The sequence below is a fragment of the Nothoprocta perdicaria genome, unplaced genomic scaffold, assembly GCF_003342845.1.
Source record: "Nothoprocta perdicaria isolate Ctin4 unplaced genomic scaffold, notPer1 scaffold_305, whole genome shotgun sequence".
Taxonomy (NCBI): domain Eukaryota; kingdom Metazoa; phylum Chordata; class Aves; order Tinamiformes; family Tinamidae; genus Nothoprocta; species Nothoprocta perdicaria.
The window spans coordinates 653,829-662,812 of record NW_020455539.1 but is presented as its reverse complement, the minus strand read 5'-3'; the positions used below and the strand labels follow the sequence as shown (position 1 = coordinate 662,812).

General features: G+C 48.1%; 1 protein-coding gene across 1 annotated transcript in view; it reads right to left on the bottom strand.

Moving 5' to 3' along the window:
* E2F1 (E2F transcription factor 1) overlaps positions 1-243 on the bottom strand; it is a 5,834-nt gene extending 5,591 nt beyond the window's left edge. Inside the window, exon 1 of the mRNA XM_026042490.1 lies at positions 112-243. Coding sequence (XP_025898275.1) covers positions 112-243 — 132 coding nt within the window. The remainder of the gene's footprint in view (positions 1-111) is intronic.
* Positions 244-8,984: the final 8,741 nt, after the last annotated feature.

Here is an 8,984-nt window from a genome sequence, read left to right as displayed (position 1 = left end):
GGCCCATGCTCGGCTCGGCGCGCGCTGCCGCCGCCGCCGCCGCCGCCGCCCCGGGTATTGTTGCCGCCGCCGCCCGGCCCCGCACGCCTTTGCGCGCCAAATCCTTTTTGCCGCGAAAGCGGCGCGGGCCGCGTCGCCTCCCGCCCATTGGCTGCGTCCGCCGCCGGGCGCCGCGCCGCCGGCGCAGGGCCCCTCTCCATTGGCTGGCGCCGCCCGATTGATAGGCGGTGCCTGGCCGCCCATTGGTCGCGAGGCGCGGCGGTGGACGCGCTGACAGCCGGCCAATCGGCGGCGCCGCTGCGAGGGAGGGGCCAATCAAGGGGGAGCTCGCGGATGCGGCGGCGGCGCCGCGTGGGTGAGGAGCGCGCCTTAAAGGGGACGCGCGCGGGTTCCCCGGGGACCCTTTGCTCGCTGCGCCCCGTGGTGCCTCCGTGTCCCCGGCCAGCTGAACAGCCTCTTCCCCGCGCTGGCCTCACAGTCTGCGCTCCGCGACCCCTCTCTGCCCAACAGCGTCTTCTCTGCCCCAGCGGCCCTGTCTCTACCCCCCAGCCAGTGCCATGGTCGCTCTTTGTCCCATGACCTGTATCCCACAACTTCCTCGTGTCCCATAGCCTTTCCCTGGGGTCCTCTTCTGCCTCGTGCCAGTACCCCACGGCCTGGGCTCCCAGAGCAGCTCCCACAGCCGGGGCTGACGCCACAGGTGCAGGCGCAGAGAGGGACTCTTGGGCAACCAGGTCCCCGCAGATTCATCAGTACGTTCAGGAGTAGGACAAGGAGCTGGGTTGGGGCTGTCTGGGAAATGCAGTGTCCCCAGTGTGCTGCCGTGGCCTTGCGGTCCCCATGCTCCGTCAGCCACCGGGCCCTTCCTCTGCAATAACCTTTGACTGCCCACCCTCGTTTTGACAAGCTTCTCGTTGAAACTTTTTGTGAGCAGTCACCAAAAGGGCATCTCCGTCCGTGCCAAGGAGGGCAGGGAGGAGCCAGGGTGCCGCCAGCAGCTCAGGGTCCGTGTCGGGCCCAGTCCAGAGCGCCGTGCAGGCACACGGTCTTTCGTGGCCAAAACACCCGCCTTGTCCTGCGCTCGGGGAGCTAATGGGAGAAAGTGGGTGGAAGGTTCCTGGGTGGGCACCTATGTTCTCCATGGCTGGTGTGCAGCGACTTTGGACTCTGATGCTGCTGCTCTCAGCGGCCCAGCTTGCTCAGAAAGAGCAGAATATTGAAACCATCCATCTGCTCTGTCCGTTTCCTGCGTGATTCATGGCATTTTGTGCTTCCAAACCCCAAACAGCTGTGGATCTCGGCATCTTCCTCAGCTGGGAATTGCTCACTAAGCCCTTCCAGGGCCAGGGCCCGCGGGGCTCTCTCTCCAAGGGCCAGCGGCAGCCGTAGCACTGGGGCTGTTGGAGGCAGAGCCACCACTCCCATTTTTTCTGCTTTCCCCGGCAGCTCCCTGGGGGTCCCAAGAGGCAGCTGAGGCAGGCCAGGCTTTGCTGTCTACATTGGGAAACCCCTCGGAAGGGGAACAGCGGATGCCTGTGTCGGAGCCGGCGCTTGGAGGAGACAGGCAGCCGGGAACGCGGCTGCGCGCGGCCGGGACCGATAAGGCTCTCCCACCACACAGCCTTGGCAGCCGGGCCCCGCCACCCGCGTGCGGGGAGATGATAACACCTCGGCCAAGTGAGCAGGCAACATTAGAAAGGGGGAAAAAATACACGTAGACACAACGCAGCGCCCAGGCAGGGCCTTGCTGGCGCCTCCACAGAAGCTCTGGGCTGGAGGAATAGCCTGATGGTGAAGTGGCCGTGCACAGTTAACATTCCCCTCATCTGGGGAAACAAATAAAAGCAGAATGCGAGGCTGGCGTGAGGGGAATCTCGGGGCCGCGAGGAGGCTGGGCCCGTTTGGGCCGCAGCTGCTGCACCAGCTGCTCCCGCTCCGCTCACAAAAGCCACCAGGCCGGCAGTGCCAAGCAGCAAGAGCTGCGGGGACACTGCGGGCCGCGGCGATGTCGTGCTTTCTATTCATGCAGCAGCTTATTCAGGGGTGAGCAGAGCCACTTAACCTCGGGAGCAGGCGGGCTGTTGTGCGCCCACCTCCTTGGGGCCTGCCCAGTGCCCAGTTAGCTGGGGCTGCTGGAGGCGCCAGTTGTCAGGACTCCTGTCCCTCCTCAAAGCACCCTGCTCAAAGGCAAGGGGGAATGAAAGCCAAGCCGGATGTAACACATGGGACTTTTCTTGCATTCCTAAGAGGAAATACAAATCCCATCTATGAATACCCTCCCTGTGGATGTGCTTGTCCGCTGTGGCTGGTAGCCTGGCAGGACACTATCATGGTGAGGAACATCTGTCCCCAGCAGGCCCAGTCAGCCACCTTTACCCACAGATGTCTGTGCCTGCCCCTGAAGCATTTTTTGCCTGCCATAAGTGGAATAATCTCATCCGCATCCTGCCTCAGGAAGGTTTCTACCGCTCTCTCTGGTTAACTTCACAGTCATGAAGTCCTCCTCCTGCACCCCTCAAAGCTGTGAACCAAAGGGTTGAGGGATGCAGAGGCTGGAGGGGCTGCTTTATCCCCTTCAACCTGCAGAAACAATGCTTAAGAACCCATGGCTGGGGTATGCACCAAGTCCAAACACTGTATAAGAATAAAAAAAATTTCATTCTCATTTCAGTGTTTCAGATGAACCTTTACTAGTTCTAATTAAACTGACCTTGCTAAATCTGTCCCCAAACCACTTGTGCTTGTGTTGCATTTATAACTAAAAGAAAGGGAAAGATAAATAAGTTTCATTTCGGATTTAGATTGGAGAAAGACCTCCATTAGCACGGAGATGCCTTGGAAGCGCATTTAGTGCTCATCAGCTGCAGCTTCGTCCTGCTTTCAGGACAAGAAGCCAACACACCAGCACGCTCCACATCACAGACCATGCCTCTAAATTCTACCTAAACCCAAAGCCATACTCTAAATTCACTCCCTTTCAAGTTCACTTCCCAAAAGGGTCCTAGTGATACTGGGGCACCTTGAATCCAAATGGCAGCATGATGTCACAGGAAAAAAAAAGAAAAAAAGAAAAAAAGAGGAAGAAAGGGGGAAAAAAAGAGAGAGAGAAGAAAAAAAAATCATTTAGAGCTTCATGTGGAGGGGAAGAAAGGCTTGCAGGGGTGTGGGAGGATAGAAGAGCATCTCAAGATATGACTGTAGTTTGGAGGTGTTAGCTTGCCCTTCTGAGGACCTGGACTAGATCCACCACCTTTAGAGCTGCTAAGAAGCAGGAGGTCTTGTGTCAAAACTTCTTAGCACTCCTATCTCAGGAGGTACCTTCTGCTCCAGACCTGGACCTCCTGTTCTGCTGCCAGAGAGCCATGGAGCAATCTGCATGCTGGGACTGTTTTATCTCCATTGCCAGAGCCACTAACTCAACAGCAGATTTTCTTCATGCCTCTTAAGTTGGAAAAGGCATCAAAATAACTGGTGTGTCCTAATTTTGCCTAGCTAACGGGAAGGACGAGAGGCTGGTGTCCAGCTTCTTCTACCCTACGCTGCCACAAGCTCTCTGCCTCAAGGACAAGTATTTGGGCAAGGACTAGTGAGGCGCACTGAAGCTGGGACTCCGCATACTGGCAGGACAGTCGCTAACAGAGGGGCTCCTCCAGCTTTCCACATGCAGGGTTAAGCTGCTCTGTAGACAGCCCAACTCTGTGCAGCCTGCCAGACTACACGGATACCTGGTACTCTGCCCTGTGGCCATACCGCCCAAGGAATATCAAGAGAGACCAGATTAGCTATTCTGGCTAATTTAGTGTGGGTTCCATTAATTTTTTTTTCCTAAAAAACCCTCTTCTTTCCTGTTTACACTGCGCCTGTCCAGTTCCTATGTGTTACACATCAGCCGCTTAGCCCCAATTTGACTCACTTGCAGCAAGGATGTGACAACACAGTGATCCATCCAACACAATGATCCCAGGGTGGCACCCGGGAAGACGCGCGCTATGAAAAGGTGGGAGTTACCACCCTCTGCCTTCACAGCTCAGATCCTTATCCCAGCTAACCCGTGCATCAGTCATCAATCACGCAGCCAAATGGGATGGTGTGATCAAACCTGCACAGGCTACTGTCCAGCTGGGAACAAGAGAACACAGCTGATGCCAAAAATATACAATTTGTGTGACTTGTCTATATACAGTATTAATAACATTTTTAGTTTAATGTTTACATTAACTAAAAGAAAACTAAAGACACTAAAAGAAAAAGGACAAAAAATAGCTTTTTATTATAGAAAGAACAATATTATCCAAAGAGTGGTTATACAGAAAGTATCTCTAATTGCAGTTGGCAGGAAACCTGCACTGGGTTGACGTACTGTGCTGATGACAGAAGAGGTTGATTCACAACGGATAGAGCTATTTCAGCAACAAGCTGCCCACTCTTCTGCATTCCCCCCGCCCTACGTTTAAAGCCCCAAATCAATACGTTCTGACCATCATTTGTAGTTACACTAATTCGTTACCTGCGTTTATGTCCTTCCCTTATGCTACGCTGTCAGCAAGATCAGAACATGCATTACACAGTAGTTTACAAACAAGAAGTACAGGCACCAAGACCAAAAGCAGAGGTAACGATACTTGGGTTACAGAGCATGTGACTTGCTTTTCTCCCTTCACATTGTTAGTCTCAGAGGGAAACATGACAGATGAAAATTCTTCAGAGTGCAGAAAATGTTTCCTCCCCCAGCAATCTGGTGTGAACATACAGGTTGAAAATCGAAGATTAACACTCCTAAAATATTAACTGTGGCACACAGACATTATGTTGCATAGCATTACGCCTTCCCCCCCCACCTTATCTGCTGCATTTCAAAACCAGCATTAGAAAACTCGGAGCATTTTGCTCAAGCTGGCATGATCCAGGAAGACAAACAGGACCTGGCAAATAGGTAACAGCTCACAGCTGGAGATATTAGCCAAAGGTCATATTTGTGCTGATGTGGTGAAAAAAAGAGTTAGAAGAAACTGGTATGATTCAGTCTGGGAGGATCTGGTTAGGGCAGTGGCAGCAGCCACCGACAGCGGCTCTGGGCTGGCTGCTGAGCTTTGGCCCAGCACGAGGAGGGTGGTCCTCACCTTCGCAGCAGGATCTGGGCTCTCGCTCCAGAGATCATTTTGTTGTTTCTCATCCCACTCAGTTCAAAGCAGATCTTGACCCATGTGTCAGGGAAGGAGAGACTTGCAGCACCTGCATGATCCCTCTCAAGCCCCTCCGGCCTGATCCAACCGTGGCAGAGAATCCAGCCCTGAACAGAGGCAGGTGCTGCCCGTGCTTGGGCAGTGGTAGGGACAGAGGAAGTTACTGCTGCAACAGTACACTTTGCTCCAGCACTGACCAAACAAGCACAGCACAGGATTTTCCCTTCAGAAGCACCTTCTCCTTAGCTGAATATTGAAGGGTCAGATACAACACAGAAAGCCTTAACTAAATCAAACGCTATGCGCCCATTCAATTTTCATTGCTATTGAAAAATGTCATTGCTCTGGAGATTGCTCTCTAGTGACCTTAAAGAACAGAATATCGCTCTTACATTAGTGCCAAAGAGAAGTCAAGTACAGAGGGTATGCTAGGAGAGCACACCGCATGAGGAAATGACCCCGAGCTTGCCTTATTCCCTCATTAAATAAATGATTAATAGCTCAGGATAGCTGCATTGCTCTTCAAGCTTTGCTGAAAGCTTTTGATAAGTTTGACTATTACACTACTTAACTGCCTCTGTAAAAGGGACAAAGTCTGAAGGAGGAAATTCATTGAAAAATGAACACTCCAGTTTTATCCAGAAATCCTTTTTTTTTTTTTTCCTCTCCCCCTCCACAAACCGAGCTACACACTGAACTACTTCAGAGGCATTCAGAAACTCAGAGCCAGGTGCCTGCAGAGTAATAGCAAGACAGGGTAAAACTGATGTAAACAAAACATGTTCATCTTAAAAATCAAAACAGATCAGAGTCAAGTGGGGAAAAAATGCCGCTCTTTTGTGACTCTTCAGCATTTGGATGATTCGCAGGTGGTTTCCCAGCTGTCTCTTCATTTCTTTTCGTTTTAATGCTAATAAAACAGGAACACAAACGGGGGACTCAATTCCTCATACAATGCCTTGGGGGAGGGTAAGGAGTGTAACTTATGTATCCGAAAGTCTGTCTCAGACAAATTACTTCTAGTTCACTTCCTAACTACACGGGGGGCTTTGTTTGGACACATCGGCACCATGAGAGGTTCATCCCCAGCTATCTGGTGATAGAAACAGCAATGTGTCCTCATGCCAGTGAAGAAAAGCACCAATTACTTCCCTGGGGAAAGAAGTGACTTGCAGCTTAACGTCCTGCCCACACACAGCAGGCAAACAAACGGTCCGCAAAAGCGCAGCTAATGGCTCCGGCCACGGAGAGCTCGCGCCCGGGAAGAACGCCGGCTTCTTTTCCAGGCACAGCAGCTGGTCCTGCATCAGAAGTACAGATGGTTCGAGGCTTAGAGACAAATTATTTTGAAAGTTGAGGTTGGCAGCAGATTCCAAAGAGAAAGAGCTGAGGGAGACTGATGGGCACTGGTGCCAGTTGATGCTAGAACCCGGTCACTGGCTTGTCTTTATACTCTAGAGAAGCCCAAAGATACTGTAGCAGCATAAAAAGATTGGGACAGGTCACTGGCACTTTGTGGTGGCAAAGTCTCTGTAATTACTAGAAACAGAAAATTGGTTCAAGCTTAAGAGAATCACAGCCTTTCTTCAAGAAAGGAATGCCAAGGACAACTTCAAGAGGTTAGGAATTTCTGATAGAAACACAGATCACACAGTCCCCATGTTCTGCTGTAATCATTTTATGTGATCAAGAGTCAAAGACTGATAATCTTAGGAAAAAAAATTCAGTTGTCACACCTGACAGAATCCCATCCAAACTTCTAGGACTTCAGCAATATTAACAATTTTTATTTTATTCAGAAGCCTTCATATTTTTTTTTTCAAATAAACTGCAGCATTTTCCTGCCAAAACCACATTGTTTCAGATATCTACAAGTGGTGCAAATACACACATGATGTTTTTAAAGAGTTCAAGTTTCTAAGCTCAATCTGAACTTAGTTTCAGATTGAATATTTTTTCTATACTTAAATCTTTAAAGGTTTAGTTTCTTGCAGATGTGTTGATCTGCAAAGACACAAAAACTATTCCTAGCTTTTCCAGGATCTCAGTTGAAGCTATCAGATAAAATATTGATCTCTAATCAAATTTAGTATTCAGTACAGACTTTAAGGTAAAATCAAAGATAAGTTAAAGGTACCACTGACAGTTATCAGATCAAAGAAATATCTTGTATTTTGTGAGCAATATCATATCTATGGATATGAGCACAAAGAAGCTTCCAACTCTAAACTGCTCTCACAAGGGTTGCAGTTCTCTACTACCGTTAAATTGGAGATGTAGAAGTCTATTCCTACTCAGCCCAAACCATTCAGGATGGGATTTTATGCTGAACATCACAACAACAGGCAGATTATTGGAAGTGGAAAATTTCACTCCCCATCTTGTTGATACCAGGACAGGGGTGAGGAAAGATGAGGAAAACACTCAAAAATGTGCAAGAGTAACAGAAGAGCCTAAAAGAACAAAAAAACCCTTAAGAAATAAATAATTTCTCCTCAAAAGCTGCGTGAATTTAAATAACAGATGTACTATTTTAGTCCTGCTAAGTAGCTAGAGCCCGGACCGTAAAAGAGACTGCAAAAAGATCTCAAAGAATAGGATCAGCAGCATTATAAAATGGCATGGTCATGTCAGGATGGAAAAGCAGATGGTATGGAGACAGGTAACTTAGTTTAAACAACTAAAGGTCTACGAAAAGTAAGCAAAATAATCCTGACAGAGACAAAGGGGAAGCAATTAGCATAGCGCTTAATGAATCTCCTGTGATATCACCACATAAAACCAATATGTCAGGAATTATTTTAATGCACATCATTAAGTGAATGGTATAGTGTCATATATCAGTGCAAGCGCTTAATAATATTAACAGTTTGATTTCATTATTATTAGAACAGTGCTTTTCCGATAAAACAGAAAAATCTCTTTCACAGCTACTTAGCCAATCTTCTGTTTAAACCCAATTTATGTTGCATTGTTATTGGGGCTCAAAAGTCTATTTTAAGAATGCATTTTGGTATGTGCATCCATGGCCTCAACTTGGCCGTGCAACAAACCTGAGCAAGCTGCAGGTACGTTTACATCTGACTGCAGGTAACACGTACCAGTGCTGGGGAGGGCAGATGCTGGGCCAAAGACAAAGCTTCATGCTTATCTTCCACCAAAATAAAAGTGCTAATTAAAACTGTAGATCTTTCCTACATATAAAGCACCCAAGATGATATCTGAGAGCATGCAATGCTCAGTGTTTTCTAGAGTTTAAATTGCTCATCCATTTATTTTTAGCATTTCATTCAAGCAGCATTTAAAACCAGTAAATTTTATAAATTAGAGGATATAAATTAGTGGACTTTGTAGAAGGACAATTTAGTCCAAGTGCATGAGAGAAACTGAGCAAAAAGAGTCCTTCCAAGTCTGATTCACCAAACTTGTACCAAGGAATCAAGAACCAAAGTTGTACGCTCAAACATCTTGTCTCCCTGAGGGAAATTTGCAGTTTTCTTAAGGAACACACATCTGTCCTTGTAGTTATTTAGGCTAGGTCTCTGGTATTTCACAGAAATCAGGAAATTATGCCCTTGCTTTCAAAGCTAAGCAGGCCCCTTTGCTCCCATTTCAATGGGCACAGTGACACAGAAAAACACTTCCAACTTTCAAGCATTAAGAAAATTCCTAAAACATTTTTTTTTTTTTTACATGAATAGAGAAATATTTTCCCCCACTCACAGGTTTTTGTTTTATATTTAGTTTCATTTTTTTTTAATATGTAGCTTTAGATAAAATAAAGCCCCCCCTCAAAAAAAA